Source organism: Actinia tenebrosa, unplaced genomic scaffold (genome assembly GCF_029948245.1).
Source record: "Actinia tenebrosa isolate PJP-AT-01 unplaced genomic scaffold, QUT_ActTen_1.0 PGA_scaffold1__47_contigs__length_23844297, whole genome shotgun sequence".
In the NCBI taxonomy this organism is placed as follows: Eukaryota; Metazoa; Cnidaria; class Anthozoa; order Actiniaria; family Actiniidae; genus Actinia; species Actinia tenebrosa.
Window position 1 is genome coordinate 14,524,431 of NW_028292578.1, and position 26,418 is coordinate 14,550,848.

Below are 26,418 nucleotides of genomic sequence, written 5' to 3' on the forward strand. Positions count from 1 at the left end.
TTCTATTAATAAAATTGAAAATTAATACTGCTTCTGTTGTATACAAAGGCGGTTTGTAGTTTCGGTAAACTGTTGTTAAAGGTATCCCGAAAGACTAAGGTCAGCGGACGTAAGACAAAATGTCACGAGTGTGACAACTGAAGTGTTCAAAGATGATCATAAGTTTCTGAAAACCTTCAAAAATGTTTCTAAGAAGATAAAAATAGATCTGTTAGTCTTTTTCTTGAATGGCGCCATTCTCCAAATTGTGCGCAGCATCGGATAAATCTTCGTTTGCTGACGTCAGCTGACGAAGAACGAGTTTTTTGTAGACACCATTTTGGGCGATTAAAGAATCGTGGTTTCCTCGCTCGACAATTGAACCCTTTTCCATAACGAGAACCTGGTAATGAAATAGTGAATGTGTGAATAAATATATAAATGAATGAATAACTGATCGTAAGTTTGCCATCATGCCCTGACTTTGATCAGCCCAGAGGTTATTTCAGGGTTCTATCTGTGAGTTAGCCATGCCCTGACATAGATCAGCCCAGAGGTTGTTTCAGGGTTGGATCTGTGAGTTAGCCATGCCCTGACTTAGATCAGCCCAGAGATTTATTCAGGCTTCGATAAAATTTGAAGGCTTTTTCGGGACTAAGGGATTCATGGATCGGTAGTTGATTGGATGGATGGAGGGATGAATGGATGGATGGATGGATGGATGGATGAATAGATGGATAGTGGATGAATAGATGGATAGTGGATGGATGGATGGGATGGATGGATGGATGGAGGGAGGGAGGGAGGGAGGGAGGGAGGGAGGGAGGGATGGATGAATGAATGGACGGATGGATGAAAAAATTATTCCACCAGCGAATTAAAAATCAACCACAGGTAGATGGCAGTCATGTTGGATGACATGACAATAGAAAAAAAGCTTTCAGTTTGATGAAGGAAAACCATTAATCTGTCATCCAACATGGCGCCACACAGCCAAGATAGTAGTTATCGTACTTACAAGGTGAGCATTACGGACAGTAGACAGTCGGTGTGCAATAACAAGAACAGTCCTGTTAACCATAGCACGATCTATGGCTTCTTGTACAAAATACTCACTCTCTGCGTCAAGGGCACTGGTAGCCTGAAGCAATAACCAATAAAATCAATAAACTATAATAAATAATTAGCTAAATAGAATATTTATTTTATAAAAAATATCCTGTTTTCATAGGGGGCCACGCAAAAGGTTGAAAAGGGGTGATACATTTTTTTTGCAAAAACCCACCAACACCCCCTATGACCGTAAAAAGATGAACGATCCCCTAACAAGGCATTGCACCATCACAACTCATGACAAAACCTAAGGCAGAAATACTCATTATAGCTTCAAAAAAGGATCAATAGTACCTCGTCAAGCAGAAGGATTTGAGGATCCATAAGAAGGGCTCTAGCGATCGCTACACGTTGTTTCTGGCCTCCTGATAACGTGATCCCACGTTCACCCACTTGGGTCTTATATCCATCCTGTAGAATAGCAAACATGGAGATTAGAGGATGGAACAAGAAGAGCCGAAACATTAAGGTATCAGGGAAAGCACAATTCGGTCATTAGAGAGTTTTAGATTGACTTTCTTTTCTCCCCGCAAACGGCAAACGTGACCACGTTTTCATCGTTTTCCTGTATTTTACTTTACCTTTTACAAACCTTCTCACCAAGCGCAAATTTTCTTTTGTTTTTCTACTACTTGGACTTTTTTGCGATTCTTTTTCAGTAATTTAAAAGAATTGTTTACTGGTCAACTGACGTTTCACGTTTGCCATGAACGTAAATCTAAAACTCTCTATTAACTTGGAATTCGCATAGCGCGTTTATTCGGCTTGCGTCAGCTAGCACTGCGACGTCCACTTCAGAAACGTTAACCAATCATAATAATTACTGATCTTATCAAAATCCATTGTTTTCAGTCTGCATTATCCCAACGAATGCATAGAGGAAAATCAGACATATTTAGTTCATTCATTATTGGTTTTGTTTCTATGATCAACAAGCTAGAAAGAAAACAATTGGATTTTGATAAGAACAATAATTATACTAGGTAATTACTGAGGCACGCAGCATTCGTAGGTATAATGCAGGCAGCTTCGGGCTACGCCCTCAACTGCCTGCATTATACCTACGAATGCTGCGTGCCTCAGTAATTATCTATTAAATAGTATGTATTTAATTCGAGTCTTCGGCTTATTTTGCATATCAAGTATAAATAAAGTTATCTCTCTATTTAGAAGATCAAAACAAAGTAACTTTATAGGCAGTCAGGAGCAGGAGATATGATTAGATATCTGACAACGTAGTTGTTATCAACAAATTGTTGAAGCACTGTGATTGGCTGAGGTAAATTGTGGCGTAGTGTTTTGTATCTAACTTGCCTCAAATGACATAATAAAGTTGTGGGCATTGGCTTGACGGGCTGCCTCTTCGATCTGAAAGACAACGTACGATTAGTTCACGAGCTCATCCGTCCACTCATTCATCTCTCCCTTACTTTATGTAACTTCTTTCTTCCTTCCTTACTTCCTTCGTAGTTCGTTCGTTATTCGTTCGTTGTTCGTTCGATCCCTCCTTCGTTCGTTTGTTGTTCGTTCCCTCCTTCGTTTGTTTTTCGTTCGTTCCTTCCTTCGTTTTTCGTTCGTTAGGTCCCTCCCCCCATCCACTTATCCCTCACCTCTTCTTGCGTTGCGTCTTTCCCAAAAGCAATATTCTCAGCAATGGTCGTCGCAAACAGCACCGGTTCCTGGCTAACCAGAGCCAGTTTTCTTCTATACCAACTTAAATTAAGCGACGAAATCTCCACATTTCCAATGCAGATGCTTCCTGTTACAGGGTCGTAAAATCTCTCCAGGAGACCAATGACCGTCGACTTACCCCCACCTGACGGACCAACTAAAGCTACCGTCTCGCCAGGCTCGATCTTAAAACTGAGTCCCTGGAAACATAGGAATAAACGTGTTTTGAGATACATAGTCGATCCTCAACTAATCGGCCATCCTCGGGATATTATCAAGTGGCCGCTAAATAGAGGTTGGATGCATAAAAGATATTTTTACCTTGGGCCTAAAGGTTTTCTAACATCAGATCAGGTGTCATTCTCTAGAGTATCATTTCTTTGTTTAACGGTTGCGCATGAGAAGACAACAACTCAAAGAAATTCAAGAGAGTGACACGTGGTCTGAAATGGGCAAAACATTACGCCCAAGTGGATTTGGTCCAACCAGTGTTTCACATTTAAAACAATAAAACGTTAGTTACCTTCAGGACATCGGTGTCAGGTCGAGTCGGATAATGGAAATAAACATCCTCAAATATTATGGCTACGAATACAAAATGCACGTTATTTAAAAAGCGTGAATGTATGGTCACTCATAATGGGCGTATCCTGAATCTAACATAGGGGAGGGAAGGTGAGGGGGACGAGGGGCTCTCCATTAACATCAAATTATATACTAAGAAATCTCTCCTCTTTCAAAACGTTACGTATAAAAGGCAGGACATGAGTGTGTAGCGAGGGGAGAGGGGGGATCACATGCACCCAACAACTCCGTTGAAGTATACTTTAATGGGAGGAGAATAAGAAGAAGGATAATACTCACAGTCATCCAAAGAGACCAGTTCAAGTCCACCCTCTATGTGTATTTCTGGTACACGATCTAATAATTCAAACATCCTTTGTGACGCCCCGACAGCCTGAAATAAAAAAAGGCCTTCAATATCAATAACAATGTTGGTTTTTTCCTACCCAAGCATTCCCCTATACCATACCTTCATAAAATCTCCATAAAGGGAAGACAAGAAGGCAAACGACATGGCCACGTTTAGGGTATACAACATAAAGGCTGAAAGAGAAGAATAATCATCCATGACCAACCAAGAAGCAATAATTTGGTACAGTATTTACTCTTTCTACTTTTACCACATACTTTAAAACATTCTATCTTATGGTGCATTATTGTGGTCTAGCATGGGGTATAAACAGCTTGTTTGCACCCAAGCTAGACCACAATGCATTCTGTTTATCGAAAAAGATCTATGCCATAGATCTATATATCATAACAAGAAAAATTAATTAAAGTGTGGACAAATGCTGATTTACCTGTAAGAATGCCAACATTGAGTTCGCCTTCGTTAACAAGTTTACCTCCATACCAAAGAACCAATACGATTGCCGCCTGTGAAATTGGCGGGAAAATTAAAATTACATCACCTAAGTTAAACTTCTATCGAGACCCTCAAACAATTTCTGGGCTGACAAAGTCAGGCCACGGCTAACCTCACAGTCCGAGATGCAATTGGCATACATAATTTATAATCAATAATCAGACTCGGGCAAACATTTTTTTACCTGAGCGATAGACATGACTATGCCACTAAAACCACCTGGAAAAGGTATAAAATCATAATAGATTAGTAATGCATGTTATAAATATCCGCATTTGTTAAAATATATACAGAAAAAAGTGATAATTCAAACCCTTGAGATGAGTGTAAATTGGGCACAGGGTTTAGTCGAGGGGATAAACGTTAGCGCACGCAAATTGGTAATTTGTTTTAAAGTCTCTACGGTTGCCCAAGTAAAAATAACTTTTAGGGAACATGTTCTATATACCTCCTCTGCTTCCATGAAGTCTCCGTTTATATTATCCATCGGATTTTCCAATAAATAGCGCAGCGCGCGAATGCTTATATTGCGGCATGCGAAACGAGATAAAATGTGCAGCTTTGAAAACTTGCAACCGCCAGGACATTAACCTTTATTCGTCACATGTTCATGCGTTGAAGCCTAAATGAGCGTTGGGTGGGGAAAATGGGACAGGATACCCCCTCCACACGCCCCCACCCCTCCCCCCGCTCTATCCCCTAACCCTTTTTACGTATCACCCTTTGGGAATTCACAGGGAAAGGGGGTACATGAAAACTCACCAGATGCAATAGCCAGCTTAGCACCGAGCAGGTAGCTCTTATGGATGCCTTCTGCGTATTTATCCATGGTTTTCGGTTCTTGGGAGAACGATCTAACAGTACGAATGTTGCCAATAGATTCCTCTGCTACGGCTGATGCTTCTGCTAGTCTATCTTGATACTTTTTGCTAATACCTTGGACGAATTTTCCTTTAAATGGAGAAGGTAGGAAATTATAAATCAAGCAAAACCGATGGCAATAACCGACGACTAGTAAATTTGAATTGGATCGAATAGTGAAGATATCAGAGACGTCTTATTACCTACCCCTCCCCCTAATCCAGAACACTAGATCCACTTTTATGTATTACTATGAGTTATGAGTAATTAAACAAATCGTCCTTATCATATAATTATCCATAAAATACCTATATTTCTCCTTTTCGAAAAACTGATATTTTCACATGTGAAAATATCGTTACCATGTGTATTTAAGCTATTAGTTTATAAATAAAAACTTTTTATAATAATAAACAGCTTATTAAGTTGATTTTATGGATAAATATATAATAAACAGAATATTACATTGGCGATTGGAGATACGAAATTTACCTTCTCGTGTTGAAAATCTCTCACTCGTTCGCTGGGCTCACTCATGAGAGATCTTTTCAACACTCGAAGATAAATTTCGTATCTCCGCGCGCCCATGTAATATCCTCTATTTATTTTACGAGGGTATCACTTAATATCCTCTTTCAGACCATGATCAAATTGAAATTTAGATGAAGATTTTTGCGGAGGTGGGAACGGTAGATAACCCCGTAAAACCCTTAAAGCACAGGAGAGAACGCCAACAAACAACTCGTTTTCATTATATGATTGGGAGTCTGATGATCAAGCTCACTACCTCGTACCACGGTGAGAGGCGACGCAATAGCAGCGCACACTAACCTTGTTTCCCCTCTTTGAGTCAACTCTCTTTAAAGCGGACACCCTCGGGACCATCCCTTGGTGTCCTTAACAACGAGCGTCTGCAATAGAGGTTTTGCACCATCACGTGCCGGCGCCCATAATACAGCTGGGGCTGCCTGTGGTTAGATGGCAGAACAATAAAATTCCTTTGCTCTTGGGAAAAGAATTCTTTCTCATGAAATAGTATTTTTGTTCCTGCCATCGAACATGGCTGCCGTCGTGTGATGTTGCAAAGCCTCTATAGCGAGAGTTTTTACTATGGTCATTTCTTTGTCAGTATTTTTCGCCGGGGATTTTGCTCCTGTCCGTAATAGTGAGGTGTCGGTGATATCGGGGTGTCCACAAGGCGAGAGTTGACAGTTATGTATAAAATACATATTTACCGTATTGTTGGGCTCCTACCCCGATGATCGGTACAACAGAGATAAGCACACCAGTCAGCTTAGGACTGAGTGTGAACATGAAGACTATTGAACCAAGGATTTGAATAACGTATCTCAGAAGCATGGAAATATTCACCTAACGGTAGCAATTCAATTGAAATAAGTCCATAAGTAACTCAAATCACGAATGGGATAACGAAATCAGGGATCGATAGTCTACTCTGATCGATAGTCTGCGTCGGGCCTGCGTCGGGCTTGTGTCGGGCCTGTGTCGGGCATAGGTAAGGGGACTGGGGATAGAGTCCTTCTTACACGCGCCTCCCCCCCTTTTCCTTTGTGTACTGATGATGGACAACATTTTCTCCTGGGAATCGGGGGAACAGACCTCTTTACTTTAGGGGTAATTTTTCTCATATCAGACCACATGTAATTTACTAGAGTATCATTTCTTTGTTTCATGGTTGCACATGGGAAGACACATGAATATGGATACAGCTCAAACGAAGAATCTTATTCTCAAGAGAATGACACGTGGTTTGAAATGGGAAAAGATTGCGCTAGCGCTCAATGAGGTTAAGAAATATATTGCCTCATTTTCGTAGCATTTGCAACAAAACTATAACCGATTTCTAACAAGCACAAGTCGGTATCGCACTTTCAACAGATCAAGAGGGGGAATGCGCTTGGGCCAAATTAAAGCTATATGTGAATATGTTTAAGGGACCCTTCCAAATCAAACGAACGCTTTATGTACCGTTAATGCATTCTGTATCACTTGAGTATCTGACGATAAGCGATTGATGAGCTCTCCAGTTCTAAAAATGGTAAGAAAAGAAAAGAATTTTACTTTGAGCAAAAGTAAGGCTAACTGAATCTCCACTCAAAGTTTATGCCTACCACTTTTCTATTCAAACGTCTTGGAAACAATTTCATTTAGTGGCTAAATATGTTTAAGCAAAGAGAGTGACACAAATGCAGAGTTTGTAGTGCAGTTTTCGTATGACCGTGAAAAATTCACGGCACGAACACGGTCGTGACAAGGGATACGCCAGACCAATCACATTGTGCGTGAAAAAAATCAGCCAATTAAAATTCTAAGAAGCATCACGATCACGACACGTCACGCTTACGGCACTGAGCTTTTCATAGTCATACGAAAACTGCTCCATATAGGTGCGAAGGTAAGGAAGGGAACTCACCTGTTGGTGTCAAAGAAGGCAACCTCTTGACGAATAATAGCGTTGAACAACTAAAAAATATGAAGAGGGGGGAATTAATTCAGTAAAAAAAAAAAAAAAAAAAAAAAGAAGGGATGGGACAAGACGCTCTTAGAGCGTAAACTGGGTTGATTGACAACTGTCACTTGGTAGTATTTCAGATTATACACGGGATTTCTTTATCATATACCAGCAAAGGCTCTTGATTAATGCCATGAAGACCTCTGGGTATTATTGCACAATTTTTCCATTTTGTGCGAACGGAAAACGACCGATGAGAAAGGAGAGGATCTAGAATACTTTACCAAGAACAAAAGAGCGGAAGCAAAGGAAAAGCTGCACCAGACCTACCTGCTTCCTTATCCGTGCGACTATTCTCTGTCCAGCCAGAGTGTAAAGCCATGCTCTTATCATAGATCCAATAGCACCACCAATATAGATTAACAGAAGGATCAGGATAGTCTCGTTTAGTTTTTCTGTGAGATAGTAAACACGATTCGAATTATTGCTTAGCATTGTACATTTGGACCATGAAGCACAGGTGGTGTGCATAACGTATGTGTCGCCTCTCGCCAATGCGAACCGGTTTAGGCCCCGTCCACACGTGTCCGGAAATTTTTGTATCCGTATCCGGAAATTTTCAAAAACGGTCTCCAGAGTGGAAATTTTCGAATACGCTCCGAATACGGATACGCTGACATAAACACGATTTTGCGCATGCTCAATAAGAAAAACTATCCGTCAAAGGGACTAGGCACTAGCGTGCATCAGAGCAGATCAAGAAATTTCCGGATACGTGTGGACAGTGAAAACGATTTGAAAACGATTCGAATACGCTGCGTGTGGACGCGAACATTTTCGTATCCGCAAAAAAAAAATTGCGGATACGAAAATTTCCGATTAAGTTTGGACGAGGCCTTAGATTCCCGGGCTCGGTGTCATATGTGAGTAGAATTTACTTCATGGTTACGTTCTGTTTTTCTGCTTCGGAGGGTTTTTCTCTGGGTTTTCTGGTTTTCCTCCCTCCAAAAACTCAGCTTATAAATTACAAGTTTCATCACTAAATGAGCCACAGATTTGTTAGCCATTGGCTTTTAAGTGCGCAATGGCTACTAAAACCGCTATCTAGTTTACTTTCACTTATGTACACTACCACTTCCACTAATTTCAATATAAATGTGCTAACATCTCTAAATTCATAAGTTAAATATACAGTAGAAGGAAAACTGGAGAATATGGCGTCCGCAGGAATCGATCCAGCGATCCGACCTGTGGGACTCACAGCAGTGAAAGGCAAACGCTTCACTACAATGCCGTCCTTATCAAGTCAGTTATGAATTGTTAAATGGGAGCGAGTCAAGACTTGACTTTCAGCTACTTACTCATCCCAGGTTCCATGGCTGCGGTGATGACCATACCAAAGAAGTACGGTGCGGCAATCTGTGAACCCGCTGATACAAGAAGAGCGAGGGAAGCCACGAAAAGGATAAAGAATTCCTGTGAGGTAACATGAGAAAATATTATAAATAAATGAATGAATAAATACCGGGCTGAAATTAGCAGCCAACTCGGCAGCCAACTCAATATTTCGAAATATTGCCTCGAATGCTATAAATTATGAATGGTATATCCAAAGAAAACCTTTTTATAAAAATTTTAAAAGTCACAACTATCAAAATAATATTAATATCTTTAATATATTACTTATTAAGTTTTAAACCTGGGTCTTTCTCTCTGTCACACACTGAATAAACTCAAAAAAGAAAGGAAAAAAAAAAAAAAAAACACATCACAGCATTTATTAATGAAAAAACCTTTCAACTAACAATGTCCAATACAGAAATCTCTAACGAAGTTAATTATTAACATTTGCAATTGCAACTGTGACATTTATAAACAAACAAAATTACGAAACTCAAAGAACTCGTAATAATCGAGCTTTGTAGATGGGCTAGCAGACACCTTTACAGTGACTATCGAGCTTTGTAGATGGACTAGCAGACACCTTTACTGTGATAATCGAGCTTTGTAGATGGACAAACGCCCATCGTTATTGTGATAACCGAGCTTTGTAGATGGACTAGCAGACACCTTTACTGTGATTATCGAGCTTTGTAGATGGACAAACGGCCATCGATACTGTGACAATCGAGCTTTGTAGATGGATTAGCAGACACCTTTACTGTGATAATCGAGCTTTGTAGATGGGCTAGCCGCCATGGTAACAGTGACAATCGAGCTTTGTAGATAGACTAGCAACCATCGTTACTATGACAATCGAGCTTTGTAGATGGACTAGCAGACACCTTTACTGTGACTATCGAGCCTTGTAGATGGAGTAGTAACCATGGTTACTGTGACTATCGAGCTTTGTAGATGGACAAACGGCTATCGTTACTGTGACAATCGAGCTTTGTAGATGGACAAACGGCCATCGTTACTGTGACAATCGAGCTTTGTAGATGGACAAACGGCTATCGTTACTGTGACAATCGAGCTTTGTAGATGGACTAGCAGCCATGGTTACAGTGACAATCGAGCTTTGTAGATGGACTAGCAGACACCTTTACTGTGACAATCGAGCTTTGTAGATGGGCTAGCAGCCATGGTAACAGTGACAATCGAGCTTTGTAGATGGACTAGCAGCCATCGTTACTATGACAATCAAGCTTTGTAGATGGAGTAGTAACAATAGTTACTGTGACAATCGAGCTTTTTAGATGGACTAGCCGCCATTTTAACTGTGACTATCGAGCTTTGTAGATGGACAAACGGCCATCGTTACTGTGACTATCGAGCTTTGTAGATGGACTAGCAGACACCTTTACTGTGATAATCGAGCTTTGTAGATGGAGTAGTAACCATGGTTACTGTGACTATCGAGCTTTGTAGATGGACAAACGGCTATCGTTACTGTGACAATCGAGCTTTGTAGATGGACAAACGGCCATCGATACTGTGACAATCGAGCTTTGTAGATGGACTAGCAGCCATGGTAACAGTGACAATCGAGCTTTGTAGATGGACTAGCAGACACCTTTACTGTGACTATCGAGCTTTGTAGATGGACTATCGGCTTTCGTTACTGTGACTATCGAGCTTTGTAGATGGACTAGCAGCCATGGTAGCAGTGACAATCGAGCTTTGTAGATGGACTAGCAGCCATCGTTACTATGACAATCGAGCTTTGTAGATGGACTAGCAGACACCTTTACTGTGACTATCGAGCTTTGTAGATGGGCTAGCAGCCATGGTAACAGTGACAATCGAGCTTTGTAGATGGACTAGCAGCCATCGTTACTATGATAATCGAGCTTTGTAGATGGACTAGCAGACACCTTTACTGTGACAATCGAGCTTTGTAGATGGAGTAGTAACCATGGTTACTGTGACTATCGAGCTTTGTAGATGGACAAACGGCTATCGTTACTGTGACAATCGAGCTTTGTAGATGGACAAACGGCTATCGTTACTGTGACAATCGAGCTTTGTAGATGGACTAGCAGCCATGGTAACAGTGACAATCGAGCTTTGTAGATGGACTAGCAGACACCTTTACTGTGACTATCGAGCTTTGTAGATGGGCTAGCAGCCATGGTAACAGTGACAATCGAGCTTTGTAGATGGACTAGCAGCCATCGTTACTATGATAATCGAGCTTTGTAGATGGAGTAGTAACCATAGTTACTGTGACAATCGAGCTTTTTAGATGGACTAGCAGCCATTTTAACTGTGACTATCGAGCTTTGTAGATGGACAAACGGCCATCGTTACTGTGACTATCGAGCTTTGTAGATGGACTAGCAGACACCTTTACTGTGATAATCGAGCTTTGTAGATGGAGTAGTAACCATGGTTACTGTGAGTATCGAGATTCGTAGATGGACAAACGGCTATCGTTACTGTGACAATCGAGCTTTGTAGATGGACAAACGGCCATCGATACTGTGACAATCGAGCTTTGTAGATGGACTAGCAGACAACAATACTGTGATAATCGAGCTTTGTAGATGGACAAACGGCCATCGTTACTGTGATAATCGAGCTTTGTAGATGGACTAGCAGCCATGTTAACAGTGACAATCGAGCTTTGTAGATGGATTAGCAGACACCTTTACTGTGATAATCGAGCTTTGTAGATGGACTAGCAGACACCTTTACTGTGATAATCGAGCTTTGTAGATGGAGTAGTAACCATGGTTACTGTGACTATCGAGCTTTGTAGATGGACAAACGGCTATCGTTACTGTGACAATCGAGCTTTGTAGATGGACAAACGGCCATCGATACTGTGACAATCGAGCTTTGTAGATGGACTAGCAGACACCAATACTGTGACTATCGAGCTTTGTAGATGGACAAACGGCTTTCGTTACTGTGACTATCGAGCTTTGTAGATGGACTAGCAGCCATGGTAACAGTGACAATCGAGCTTTGTAGATGGACTAGCAGCCATCGTTACTATGACAATCGAGCTTTGTAGATGGACTAGCAGACACCTTTACTGTGACTATCGAGCTTTGTAGATGGACAAACGGCTATCGTTACTGTGACAATCGAGCTTTGTAGATGGACAAACGGCCATCGATACTGTGACAATCGAGCTTTGTAGATGGACTAGCAGACACCAATACTGTGATAATCGAGCTTTGTAGATGGACAAACGGCCATCGTTACTGTGATAATCGAGCTTTGTAGATGGACTAGCAGCCATGTTAACAGTGACAATCGAGCTTTGTAGATGGATTAGCAGACACCTTTACTGTGATAATCGAGCTTTGTAGATGGACTAGCAGACACCTTTACTGTGATAATCGAGCTTTGTAGATGGAGTAGTAACCATGGTTACTGTGACTATCGAGCTTTGTAGATGGACAAACGGCTATCGTTACTGTGACAATCGAGCTTTGTAGATGGACAAACGGCCATCGATACTGTGACAATCGAGCTTTGTAGATGGACTAGCAGACACCAATACTGTGACAATCGAGCTTTGTAGATGGACAAACGGCTTTCGTTACTGTGACTATCGAGCTTTGTAGATGGACTAGCAGCCATGGTAACAGTGACAATCGAGCTTTGTAGATGGACTAGCAGCCATCGTTACTATGACAATCGAGCTTTGTAGATGGACTAGCAGACACCTTTACTGTGACTATCGAGCTTTGTAGATGGACTAGCAGCCATCGTTACTATGACAATCGAGCTTTGTAGATGGACTAGCAGACACCTTTACTGTGACTATCGAGCTTTGTAGATGGGCTAGCAGCCATGGTAACAGTGACAATCGAGCTTTGTAGATGGACTAGCAGCCATCGTTACTATGATAATCGAGCTTTGTAGATGGACTAGCAGACACCTTTACTGTGACAATCGAGCTTTGTAGATGGACTAGCAGCCACTTATCTCTTTTCTGTAAAGAAAGCTGTGACGGTCACGTTTTTTGTGTATGGGTTTATTTTGCCTGTTTAATAACTTTTCTTGGTTTCCCTTTTCTTCTTGATTGCTTTTGTGTTGTTGCTGGGTAAATGGTTTCATTAGATTTAATTATGTTAATGTCGATGGTAGAGGTGTGCAGTTCCCGTTTAGTTTCAGGGGTTTGGTCGTACGCTATAGCTGAAGCTTCCTCGTAAGTGCAGTTTTCTCTATCGGTGATAAGTTTAATGATGATTTCAGGAAAAAGTACTTTTGATATGTATTGCGGAGTGCAAAAGTTGTATCTTATGTTTGAAGTTTGCAGACGTTTGGCTAATTCTTGCAGCAAGTCATCCAAAGTGTTTTCCTCGAAGTAGGTTATTCCTGGAAATGTGTAATTTGTTTCAAGCCGTTCTTTGTGCGATGATTTTAGGTATATAAGATGCCTTTGCTGGCATTTGTCCGGTGATTCTTTAGAAGTCGGTGTGTTTATAATCTCTAATGCAAACGGGATGATGTTTTGGATTGTTTGTTCTACCTCTTTTATTTGGATTCGGGAAAATTTCCACTCACGGACAACTGCTGATATTCTGTACGCAATAGAGGTTGAGTAGGTTGTTGACGTTATGATGCAGGTGTTTGTACAAATGATGTCTCCAAAGCTACTTTCTACTTCGCAAAAGTATGATCCATCGCTGCTTTGATCAACAGTAAAGACTAGCTTATTGCTGGTTTCTTCAAGTGTGATGATCTCTCCTTCTGACGTTTCCTTCTTCCAAGTGTACCTTAGAAAAGCATCATTTTTTGCAATAAAGCGGAGAGTACATTTAGAGCCACGTTCGCACTGTTTTCGTTTGGGTAAGTCAATGTCAATTGTCAGTTTTTCGCAAAAGTTACGGTCATGTTTAATACCGCCTTGTAAAATATCATCCATGATTGATGCTCGATGAACGGCTTCAAAGGATGATCCAAGAATTTTGTTTCGAACAAATTTTAAACAAAAAACACCACAGCTAACGGCATCGTCTTGCTTTGGGTGGTGATTATCCATTGAAATATTCAAATCGTCAAAAAAATTACAATATCCCCTTACTATTGCAATCGCAGATAGATAACATTTAATCATTTTAGCTTCCAGCAGACATTCTTGAAAATCGCCATTATGCAAAGGATCGTACAGTGTGATCTTTTTGACATTGACATCCACAGCTGCAATAGCCCAATGTCTATAACGGATGGATCTGTGTATAGGGAACACGATGTGATCAACGCTTGTCAGGTCGACTTTCTTAAAGTGTGAATGACAGAGATTTAAGAGGTCTTGCGTTGTCTTTGGACTTGTTGGAGAATGGGAAAAAACTGACCTAAGCTGCGAAAAAAAATTGGTATCATAAACAACACATTCTTTATTTTCCAAAAGCAACGCTTGTTTGATCAAATATAGGTATGCCAAGATAATAGTGTCATTGAGTTCTCCAGGGTTGTCCGGTAATACATATGTGTTATTTAAAGGAGGATGTTCTAAGGTTTTCAAATCCCGTCCGTATATTTTAAGCGATTTCACTGTCCCAACGATTTCATTTTTTTTGGTAATATCCAGTGCGTCATAGGGTGAAATATATTTGTGTTCTTGCTGTTTTTCATTTTCAGCTGTACGTGCGTCGTCAATACTTGTATCGTGAACTTCAATCTTGTGTTTGTTGTCGTTTTGCGCTCCGTCTTCGCTTTGTATGTTGTTTACACTGTCGAAACCACTTTTATTGTGAGAGAATTCACTTTTGAAATCGGTATACTTGCTCGCGTCCTCGATCTCCGCTGAGTGTACAGTGTTTTTATCTTTTTCTCCATCAACTCTAACATAAAACAGCATGTATACTTCTCTTGTGACTATTCTTTTAGACAAGTATGCAAGGTTTTTATGTTCGACCTTTTCGTCATCAAAAAGTACTACAGTATCATTGTCAGGGAAAATTTGTAGGGCAACATAATGACCTGAACTCAACGCCTGTCCTTTGTGGAGTATTACAGCTGCTAATATGTATTCAGTGGGTGGAGAGCCCTCGTGCTTCAACTGTGATACATCGATTGTGATGTCCAATGTCAATGGAGAATGATCTTTAGTATTTGCGGTGACATCATTACGTTTTAGTACACAGACAAAGTTCTGGGGGCAGGTTTTTAAAAAACCCTGTCGTGTTTGACAAGTCTTTTGACGACAAGTCCCACATTCTAATTTGTTGTCATCGATAAGAACTTCTTCCTTGAAATATTCAAAGAGGCAGTCCTTTACTGAAGATGTCATTCCGTTTCTGGGGAGCTCCACAGCAAGTGAATGAAATGAATCCTCTTCACTCTCTCTTGAATTTCCACAAGTGCAACAGGAATTCTTGTATTGCACTGCGCCCCAAAACGTAGAAAAAAAAGGAATGGGTGTTCCACCAAGGTCGAAAGAGCAGATTTCCATAATTTTGGAGAAAGCTTCATGAACATCGTGTTGCTTACCAATCTTCAGACCCTTTTTGTGTAATTGCTTGAGTAAATCAGTGGGATTCAATGGCCTTGTATAATCTGCACTTTCCTTAAGTCTTGTAAAAATCATGGCAAGGTAATTGAACATCATTGGAAATAGTGGTTTTGCGTCCTCCGTTGTAATATCACCTAAAGTGGTAACTGAGAAAGATTGCAACAAAGCGTTCAACCAACAGTTGTTGTGTTTGTTTTTCATTCCTATCGAAAAAATAGGACAACTTGGGCTGGTAGATGGTGGCGTTCTTTTACCTTTTGGCATTCTGGATTCGAGAGAACCAGTAGTTATGTCATTCATATCATAGCTATCTTTTTCCTCGGCAGTGAGTCGCTTCCACTTTTTAGAAGCTATTTTAGAGACTGCTGGGAGATCTTTACCTTTGTTTGAAAATGATTTAAAATTCTTGGTCAAATAATTTGAGTACGCTGAAGATTGTTTTTTTATTGGTTTCATAGTTGTTGTCGTTGACTTGTTTGAATTTCTAGAAGTGTTCTTGGTTAAATTTACTTTTGAGTTGACTGGGGTTTTTGGCATTGCGTTGGAAGGTGGCTGCTGGAACTGTCCACGGCGCTTATCTGGAGATGACGATCGTTTGACCTTTTTGTTCCATTGCTCGGTTGATCCAGAATAGAGATCGAGATCATCACAGCACATTTCTTTTCTTTTTCGCTTCAATTGCATGACAGCCCGTTTTTGTATTGTGTTGCCATATAAACGGCACCTAGCTTGAATAAACGTTTTTTGAAGAGACACAAATTCATCGACGCGGAGATGGTGTTTTCCATTGAAGTCGTCTGTTTTCATTAACTTCATGTAGTTCTCGATCGTACCTTGGGTTGTTACTTCTTTTGAATTTTTTTTAGATTGGAATCTTGATTTTGAAATTTTACAGAGGAAAAAATTACTCCACAAAGGTGCAATTGGGAGAAGACGCTTTAAGTATTCCATGAACTCTGGTGAATAGCATCGGTTTTCGTCTTTTCCCATGACAAGCGTACTGGAACGTTCTTCCATGCTGTGAGTTATCTCAAACAGCTTCTTTGCAAATGGACCTTTAGCATCAGGTTTTGTAAAAGACTCGTCCATGTTAGCACAGTCGTCTGTGCATTTGTGTTCTATATGAGGTTCCTCTTTGTTTAATTTCTCAATTTTTTGTTGAATTCGTGTATATGCTTTTTGAACTTGGGGACAGTTGTGGGAGGTCAGAAAGAGAAGGGATATGTCTTCAAGAATTTGTTGGAACTCGTCAAATGTACAGGCATTAACAAGAAGAGATATTGAGTACAGCAAGAAAGAATACCAACGTTTGCTGTTAGTTTTACATATTTTTTTGCAGATGGTACTTGCGTTGTGCATCAAATGGCTACAACAGATATGAGGTGTCATTAAGGTAAAATCCTTCTCACTTCCTTTGCCGTGAACTATTCGCCAAGCTCGCTCGAGGTACGATAGCACAGTTTCTTTATTAAATTCCTGGAGGCATGCTAGTAGTATGGCTTTTCCCTGATCACTGACTATTTGCATTGGCGTTCGAACATTGTTGTGACCAAACAAAAGCCCCTCAGCGTACCTAAAGGATTGCAAGAAGTGTTGAATAGTGGGCACGTTGTGACGGCTCGTTATCAATTCTGCAACTGGTAAAGGTGGTTTTCCGGCAACAGGGCTGGGAACGACCAACGTGTAGTACAAAACTCGATTGTCATCCCAATTGGATATGATGGTACCTGTTGCGTCAAGAAATGCCACCATGTTGCGGCAGGTGTCGTGCCAAAGGCGAATCTGTCCTTCGGTCCAAAGATGAACGACAAGTGGAGAGGCAGCTATATATTGCACATATCCCTTTATTTTAAGCGAAGAAAATCCTTCTTCGTTCATGAATGCTTTGCGCATTGAGTCCAATGACACAATGGCATTGTCGTTCAGTCTCAACGAACGCCTAGCTTCACTAGCAATTTGCTGAACAACATTGACACTTGTACCTGCACCTGACCAATTACCAGCACTAAATGACGAACTCTCAATGTTGTCTACTTTTTCATTGTGAGCAGTGGAGGGTTTTTCAGATGTTTTTTTAAAATGTTGAACCATTTCTTGCCTTGTTTCGCCGGTGATGGGACGAGCCTTTCTAATGCTCAGGTCGTGCTTCACATCGCCGTTAAAAGCAATATGCAAAATACGTTGCCTCTCTTCACTGCATAACATGAAAACTTTAAATTGGAGAGGGCAGGTTTTGAAAGCACAGCGGCCACTTGCAATAAATGAATAACTGGCAGTGCTCTGTCGACTAGAAAATCGCTTAGCTTTGTGCCCTTTAAATACAAAAGGGCAGTACGGGTTGAGTTTGTTCAGATATTTGTAAACGACATCAGTCCATCCTTTAGCCAGATGCGTTCGGCGAGAACGAGATGGTTTGATCTTATCCCAATCAAATGATTCCATAACGGATGTGGAGTTATTGGGTACCGATGCAGTGAAAAACACCCTGTCTGTTGTAGCAATAGAACGAGTAAGTCTTGAAACAGTCTCTACTGTGATGTCGTCCTTCATAAGAAAATAAAAAGTTATTATCAGAAACGTGGTCTAAAGAAAGGGTACCTTTAAAAATTAACTACCGCTAATGTGTTGTGTTTTTGCACTTTCACGGCCTTTTAACAACAAATATTTCACAAATATTCGAAATATTGTGCACGCGTAAGCAATCAAATGCTTTGGAGTACATTAACTGTCATTTACATCTATTAGAACAAGTAATATGACATACCTTTAGTGTGACTTCTTCACATGGAACATCAAGCCCATTTGCGTCATCATTATTTGGCTAAAATACGTAAAGGGGAATTTTATATTAGTGAAAAACTTGCACAAAGAGAAAAGGGGTTTTCCGTTATAATAAAAAACGTTTAGGTCAGAAACATGACAAAAACAAGCATTCTGTTAACCACTAGTTAACCACTATGGTTAACTGTCTGTCACCAAAAAAAATGGTAAGATGGGTCAGTGCATCGTCCGTATAACAGTCACTAGTTCAGAATAATAAGTGATCATAACATATGCTACCACTGTACACTCGCTCACCACTCAATCGACGCCATCATTCTGTCGTTCAGCAAATATGTCAGTTCATTATTATAGACGGCAGGCATACCTTTGTAATTAATGATTTTTTTCCTACCTCAAGCACTATCGTTGGTTTGAGTTTTTCACCACAACTGTCCATTTCAACATCATTTGTTGGCTGCAATGGGCAAAGAAAAACAATATATTTGTTTGTTTATGCAGCGGCTCTGGCTATTTCAAACGAGATGCACAGTAAGGTTGATGCAAGTTACCTCTGCTAATGGAGCTGTGGTGTCTTCTTGTGTCTTTTTTTGTTCTGCCACAACATTCTTCTTCTCCTATTTTGAACAAAATCTTTAGTCTTGATTATTTAGAGCAGGACGTACGATTTTTGGTAAATAAGTATCCTACCTTGGAAACCGTATCTGCTAAACTCTGTACGACGCTTGATTTGGGTTTTCTTTTAGGAAACAAGAGTGGAGTGACCACAAAATCTTTCAGTTTAACTGATTTCTAAAAATTTAAAACGAAAACGAAATTTTAAACGATATTGAGTTCTTGAAGTTAACTTTGAGTTTTAGTTATTCTAGACATTTCATATAAATTTCCATCGTGTAAACCTTTACCAAATAAGTCATTTGCTCTGGGTTATCGACGTCTTTTGTTTAGAGTGCACGCACTAAAACCGTGAACATTAAATAGTACTAATTAGTATTATTTCATACAGAATCCTTTGTTTGCTATTGTTTAATTATCACTATTTAGCGCTAAAAATTAGTATTTGCTTCACGGATATAATGTGAGCACTCTATTATCGAAATAAGATTCCGTAAGACTCCATTCTAGTAAGTTGTTTCACATATTTTGGTAAATATCTTGGTAATGTAAAAAAGTAGACTTACTTCTCGTTTTCTCCTCAGATTTCGTTTGTTTTCAAAAACCTACATTGGAAAACAGCAGTGAACATAAGCATAATATGTGCGCTATGTTAACTGAAAAAGGAAAGGTTATTGTAAGAAACAAATTAAAAAGTAATATGAAACTTAAGCATACTTACGTTGCTTTTCTCTTGGACAGCTTCAAATGATTCTTTTTCAGCTTTTTGGCCTTTGGACAGACATTCGTACTTGTTTTCAGTATAAATGCCATCAAAACTCTACCGATTGAATTGAAAAATTTAAGTTCATTTGTCTCTAACATGTGCCAGATATAATCCAAATAATATAATACTATATAAAATATGATAGATTTTTTACTAGGACATACAATAGAAACGTTCTGGCTAGTACCTTCATCACTTTTGAAAATTTTTATTATAAGTCAGACTCAAAAAACCTTTAATTAAACATCATCAATGACGAAATAGTTGTTTAAAAGGCTAAATTATTATTGTAGTGTAATGCAGTGTTATATATAGTCCATTTCAATAACGTCTCAATGCACAGTTATATACCGAACTAATTACAAAGCTAGAACATTCTCACCTTGATCATTTTAAGACCCTGAGTGATTGTCCGGCTGGAATTCGAACCCCGTCCTCCCGGTTGACAGATCTGATGACAGATCTTTCAACCCTTCAATCGGTTCATTCTTTCAGTCATTTGGTTGTGCCGTTGACCCGGGAGAAGGAGGGGGGGACTCAGGGGTAAACTTACGGGGATGCTCGTCGGGAATTTTTCAAAATAACCCTAAAAGATATTGGACGTTTTTTCCAAAAGGGCGTGGCTTGGCAATTTTTAACCAATAAGAGATACAACAAAAACAATACTATCAAAATACAACATAATAAATCTAACATAATCTAACATAATGTAACATCATTGTCTTTGGTTTAAGTTTATTGCACGGCGGTAATAATTCCCGCAAAACGTTAGAAATGCGGCTTATTCACTCACTTGGCACTGTCAGTCCCCATGGGATGAATCAACACTTCACTTTTAATTAGTCATGCTTCACTTTCCATTTCTCATTTATTGTTTTTTTCGGTCCTTTTGTTTCTTTTTATTTCTTCATATGCTTATTGCTCATTGGTCACTTTATTTTCCATCTTAGTATTTATAATTTATTCATCCCTTCTCATATTTTCTTTCCACTTACTCCGACGAAGGACTAACATCCGAAACGTCAGTTTCACAAAGCTTTTTACGGTGATTCAATTTATCCACGAGTTCCTACTGTTCTATAAAAATACACCAGAGATTCTTTTGTTAAATATTAATTAATGACTGGATTTGTATACATGCGATGATTGCGATGAGCTAGTTCCTTTTTCAACACCCTAAAAGATACCAGAAAGTGCTGAATTGCTTAATATATCAACTTTACGGCACTAAAAGAGACCAAATCGCTGATTTTTACCCCTAAGAGATACGACGAGCATCCCCGCACGATTACCCTCGGCGTCCCCAGGGCCGTTGATCCTTCGTATGTCAGTTCTCAATTTTATTATATGTCAGTTGTTATCGTTTTTGTTATTTGTTCACAAATCAAATCCACCTATATCTCCGTCCATTCTTCCTGCAGGTCATCCATTCATATCTTTATTTTACCATACATTGCACCACTAAAATTCAGTCATGTGATCCATTTAGCCATCCATTCATTCATTCACAACATTCCCCTTTAATGCGTCCATTAAACAATTCATACATTCATTCATTCATGCATATCTTCATTATATCATTCATTCATTCAATTCATGTCATTCACTCACTAATCGTTTTATTCACGCACTCATCCATAACATTTACCCATCCATCCATTCATTTATTCATTCATCTTTTTCAACTCACACTCAATTATTTATTTTTTCATTTGTGCACTTATTTATGACAATCGGCCATTTGTTATTTCACTCTATTTGCGTCCGTCAAACCATTCTTTAGCAACTTTTGTATGTATTCATCCATTTGTTCTTTTATTAAGGGATATGGACCATTAGAAAAATGATAAGGGTGGGGTAATGGGCAATTTCCGTCTTGCAGGATTTTATTCCCCTTTTGTCCTTCTTTATATTTGTTAGACATTTGCAAATTCATTTTTCCGTTTACTTCTTAGTTCGGTTCTTCTTGTATTATTCTATTTTATTATATAATTACCAATGAAATATCTATTTTTCTCTATTTCGAAAAATTGATATCTTCACACGTGAAAATAACACCATTGCGATGGCTATTCAAAAATACACGGAAAGAATTGTCTGAAAAAGCCAAAACATACTTCATTGATAATTATATAATAAACAGAATATTACATGGGCGCTTGGAGATACGAAATTTATCTTCTCGTGTTGAAAATCTCTCACTCGTTCGCTGGGCTCACTCATGAGAGATCTTTTCAACACTCGAAGATAAATTTCGTATCTCCGCGCGCCCATGTAATATCCTCTATTACTCCTTCATTCATACTTACATAAATTCATCAAATTCACCAATTTCTGCTCATAACTGCCGGTGGAGTCAGGACTTTATAAAAAGATTTCTTTAGAAAAGAAATTTTGTACTCTTTGAATGATAATCTTGTAGGTGATAAACATCATTATTGTTCATATTGTGTATTCATTTAGACATTAAAATTGCCAGAAATATTTTTTTACTCGGATTTGTGAATTATAAACGAAAATTTTCAGAATTTGGATAGAGGATGGTTATGTTTACACAGTTTATCAATGAATGGGAATGAATGGGAATATTTTAGTACATCTTAACGCTGGTGTTATCAAATTTTAGAAATTGTAAAAGAAAACTGTAATTAATCTAATTTTTTTCTCCTTTCCTATTTCAGACCAATTATTGAGTTATTATTGTTAATTAGAAAACTCATTAATAATTCATGAAGAAAACACAATAGAAATCATGACCATGAAGGTGATTTTATATCGGATAAAGATTCGTCTTCATTTGCATAAACTTTAACTTGGATTTTCTCTATCAAACTTGGTTCATTTCGTAAAAAAATCGGTACACAATGAGAACAAACATCATAAGTTTTCTAAGCCGTTCAATAATCTCGCAGATCGTGTTTTATCGGGTCTAAAACCACTCGGCTGCGCCTCGTGTTTTATACCCGATAAAACACTCCTGCTCGTTTATTAAACATTACTTAAAAACGATTTATTAACAATGAATATCATTATTATTCATGCATTTTCTTCATTTTCTTTTTTCTTCTTTCCCAAAATTAATGCAGGCGTATTCATTTATTATTTAATCCGTCAAAATTTTATTCGACTCAATTAATGCGACCATTCATCCATTTACGTGTCGATCCACCCATTGAATGCATCCAGTCCGATTTATATAATAACTTGATTCATTTATTAGTCGTCATTCATTAGTTCATTAGATTATCTTCTATCAATTCATGCGCACATTCCCAGGTACTTTTCTATTCATTTAATACAACAAAAAACATTTATCTTATTTTTTGTTTTACAATGATTGACAACATAATTGAAAACAAATAAAACCTTTCCAAAATGATAAGATAAGAATTACCGGATAACGTAATTTAAACAAAGGTCATGATACGCCGAGGGATATACTACTCCCTGAACTGTCAACGTTGAGGAATTGTAACCCTAGGCTGTAGCTTAGATGAATAGTATAATAGTATAGTATAGCACATGTGTGGCTTTATATGTCGAGGGTACTCACTGATAAACTGTTTCTTTAGCTTATTGTGGTATGTTAACGCAGCTTTTGTTGCATTTGTTAATAGCCACTACCATTAAGTACACATACAAGCTTTGCCCACGCTCTGAGTTTCCGAGCTGGAATATAGCTGTCCTCATAAATATAACATACTTTGTCCCCAAAAAGTTTCATCAACTTTTGTTTAAAGTAACAATAAAAATTTAGTTTAATCATTTAAACAGTTCAGACGGTTTGTTTTGGCTCTGTTATCTCGGCATACCAAACTGCTTGATAGCTGGTAAAAATCTTGATTGGCATGATTATAGTTTAACTCTGGCATGTTTGGCCGGAAACCATTTTCAAAAACAAAATCAAAATCCATTCAAATCAATAAAAAAAGCTTATAAATTTTGGACAAATATATGAACCTACCTCGCCTTTTCTTGAGAGAACGCTACGAACACTGTTTTTTCCCTGAAAATTAAGTGCGTAGCTTCTAGCACCGCCGATGTCCTTTGTCCAAGCGTTGTAGACGGCTTTCACTTCCCGTGCTGAACATTCAGTCCTTCTGAAATATTCTTGAGTCGATCTTACAATAAAGCCATCTTTTTTGGATATCGATGGCTTTTCATTTTCATTGAAAAACCAACCAAAGATGGTTCCAAGTCTCAGATAGTCTATTGAGTGCTTTTGCAAATGACGCTTGGCCTGAAACAACGTGATGATCTTAAAAGTGCTATCATTTAACTACAAATTTTACAAATCAGCCAATGAATAAGTTTACTTACCTTAAAATATTTCTTATCAGCAAACTTCATTATCAAAAGAAAAGCGATGGTAGAAAGAACTTGAATGAGAATTGAAACTAAATGTGCTATAAGAGTCAATAACGGCGCTACCTCACGCAAAAGATAAAGATCAAGTGCATGTTAACGTTAATTTTTAACTTAAAAACTTAAACAGTCAGTTTTATTTCTTATAGATCTTTTAAATAGTATCATTCAATCAATAAAAAATAGACTTTGATTTATAAACTGATATTCTTTAAATAATACAAAACGACACTTGACTGGTGAGAGCATTATCTACTTTGTCCCATATACTGAACGCATTCCTTAAAAAAATGTCGATATAAGAATATGTTTTCATTGGAAAGCATGGTAAATGACACAAAGAAGCACAGTATACATTAAATTCATATTTTACAATGCACGATGGTAAAGATAACTGTTTAGGTTAAGTTAAGTTTACATCATCAAGCATGTCAATGTTCATGATACTGATTTGATACTCAATGACTACTAAAATATATATGTTTCATTTATTTAGCTCAATTAAAGCACGAAACTCCATAAATTAACTTAGTACAGATGAATAATCTTATTTGAGTTGCATAGGATGCATTATATGACATTTTTGAGTTGGCTGCCGAGTTGGCTGCTAATTTCAGCCCGGTTGAATAAATAGATAATAGTAAATATTACTTTCATAAAACACGCATTCTGATGGGCTGGTTTTTTTTAAAACCACGCATGTGCAACTATAGAATAGCTATGATAAAACGCATTCTCATTGGCTGGATAAGCACGCATGCGTATTGAATAGTACAGCTATGACAAAACGCGAAATCTGATTGCTTTACTACCTTTAAGATCGAGGATGCATGGATTGCGCGCGGAATAGAATAAAACGCGAACTTTGGCTGAATACTCTTAGAAATAAATAACGCAAGCATGTACGAGCAATGCAAAACGAGGTGAAGCAGAACTATTATAAAACACGCAACCTGATTGGCTGGGTAACTTATTGCCTTTATCGTTAGGTGAAGTGCTGTGCTTTGATTGGTTTAAAGAATGACTTCGATTTCGTCACGTGATAGTGCGTTTGTCGCCCTGCTTCAAAAAGTAGATATAAAAAGTAATCTTAACTCACTTACAGGTTTCGTAAGGGTAGCCAGTCGGCCCAGGCTGACTTTTTTCTTTGGTTTTTCTTCATTTTCCTTGTCATTTGGTGTAAGTAAGATACGCATGATCTTTAACTTGCGCATGGCATGGAAGCTCAAGACAGCACCAACCGACTCCAGAAAACAGAAACAAAGAGCACTGATGACCAACGCATAATACGTTGAGTGAAGATGATGAGCACTGTCAGATCTCACGTTGTAGATCAATACCCCTATGAAAACGAATTTCATCAAAATTGTTTCTATCTTGATCTTGGTAGAGTCATTGTCCGAGTCTCCTGTTCTAGTTTAATGGGGTGGGGAGGGGATTGATAGGAAGGGAAGGTAGCTAAAGTAAGGGTGGGAAGTGGAGTAATGTATTAGTAATCTAGATAGTGGTCAAGGGTTGGTAGAGTGCTGGGGTAAAGTAGAATAAGGGTGGGGTGTAGGACAAGGTAGGTTGGTGTACAGTGGGATGAAAATGAGCTAAGGAAATGGGCTTGGAAATAGGGTAAATAGGATAGGGTAGTGTAGCATATGGAAGGGTAGTTTAGTGTAGCAAAAGGTAAGAAGGAGTGTAAAAACGGTTAGAAAAATGAGTAGGGTTATATGGGATATATAAAGAGAAACACACACATTTATCATAGCATAGGAATGAAAAAACCTTATCCTAAAGGATTCCTTTAATTTGTACAAATAGTGAGCAAACAACCAATGCTGATTCATTTGCTTCATACGTTTCTTGCATCATTGGTAAAACACTTACCTTTAGTAATACTAAAAGCTAGAGACCCAATGCTAAAGAAAAGAATAATAAAATGCCAGATACATTTCTTAGTTGACAATGAAGATTCATATGGATGATCAATCTGCTTCAAGGAAATATTCTCTAGGAAGCCATATATGAAGAATAGCAAACCACATCTAATGAAGGACAAAACTGCCAAGTCAATGACGCTGTCTCTTATAGTAAAGTTAGTAACATGGTCTTCCATGTACTTGGTGTTGCCGCCACATAACCATAGAGTAACTGATGACGCCAGGTCAAGAACAAGGAGCACCTGCATCAAGATTGTGAATCGGTATTTTGGGAGAGTGTAAAAAATAACATTTACTTGATCTCCTGTCTCTTCCTCCTTACTGGCCTCTTTGGCACGGCCAATGTTGTTGTACTCCATATTGCTAGAATATCAGCGAAAGATAACAAGGTTTGAGGAAATGCACATTGTACATGTAGGGGTGGGGAAGAGGGGTACAGCTGCACAGGGCACAGGTACACCAGGGCTGTCCTTTCTAAAGAGCTATTATAACATAGCTATGATATAACATGCGCTCTGA

The 26,418-nt window shown here is 38.8% G+C and overlaps 1 protein-coding gene across 1 annotated transcript; it reads right to left on the reverse strand.

Annotated features, from left to right (window-relative positions):
* On the reverse strand, nt 1–26,258 carry LOC116291951 (uncharacterized). The gene is made up of 25 exons (XM_089032478.1): nt 25,847–26,258; nt 25,075–25,313; nt 23,571–23,846; nt 19,562–19,660; nt 19,407–19,445; nt 18,916–19,017; nt 18,777–18,842; nt 18,620–18,682; nt 18,209–18,265; nt 8,888–9,002; nt 7,857–7,981; nt 7,488–7,537; nt 7,043–7,103; nt 6,289–6,424; nt 4,955–5,143; nt 4,377–4,411; nt 4,128–4,203; nt 3,797–3,870; nt 3,628–3,721; nt 3,287–3,348; nt 2,703–2,963; nt 2,407–2,460; nt 1,387–1,503; nt 998–1,120; nt 1–382 (listed from the first exon to the last, which is right to left on the reverse strand). Exons 1-25 carry the CDS (start codon nt 26,256–26,258, stop codon nt 212–214), a joined length of 3,096 nt encoding a protein of 1,031 aa, XP_088888604.1. The 3' UTR covers nt 1–211.
* Nucleotides 26,259–26,418: the final 160 nt, after the last annotated feature.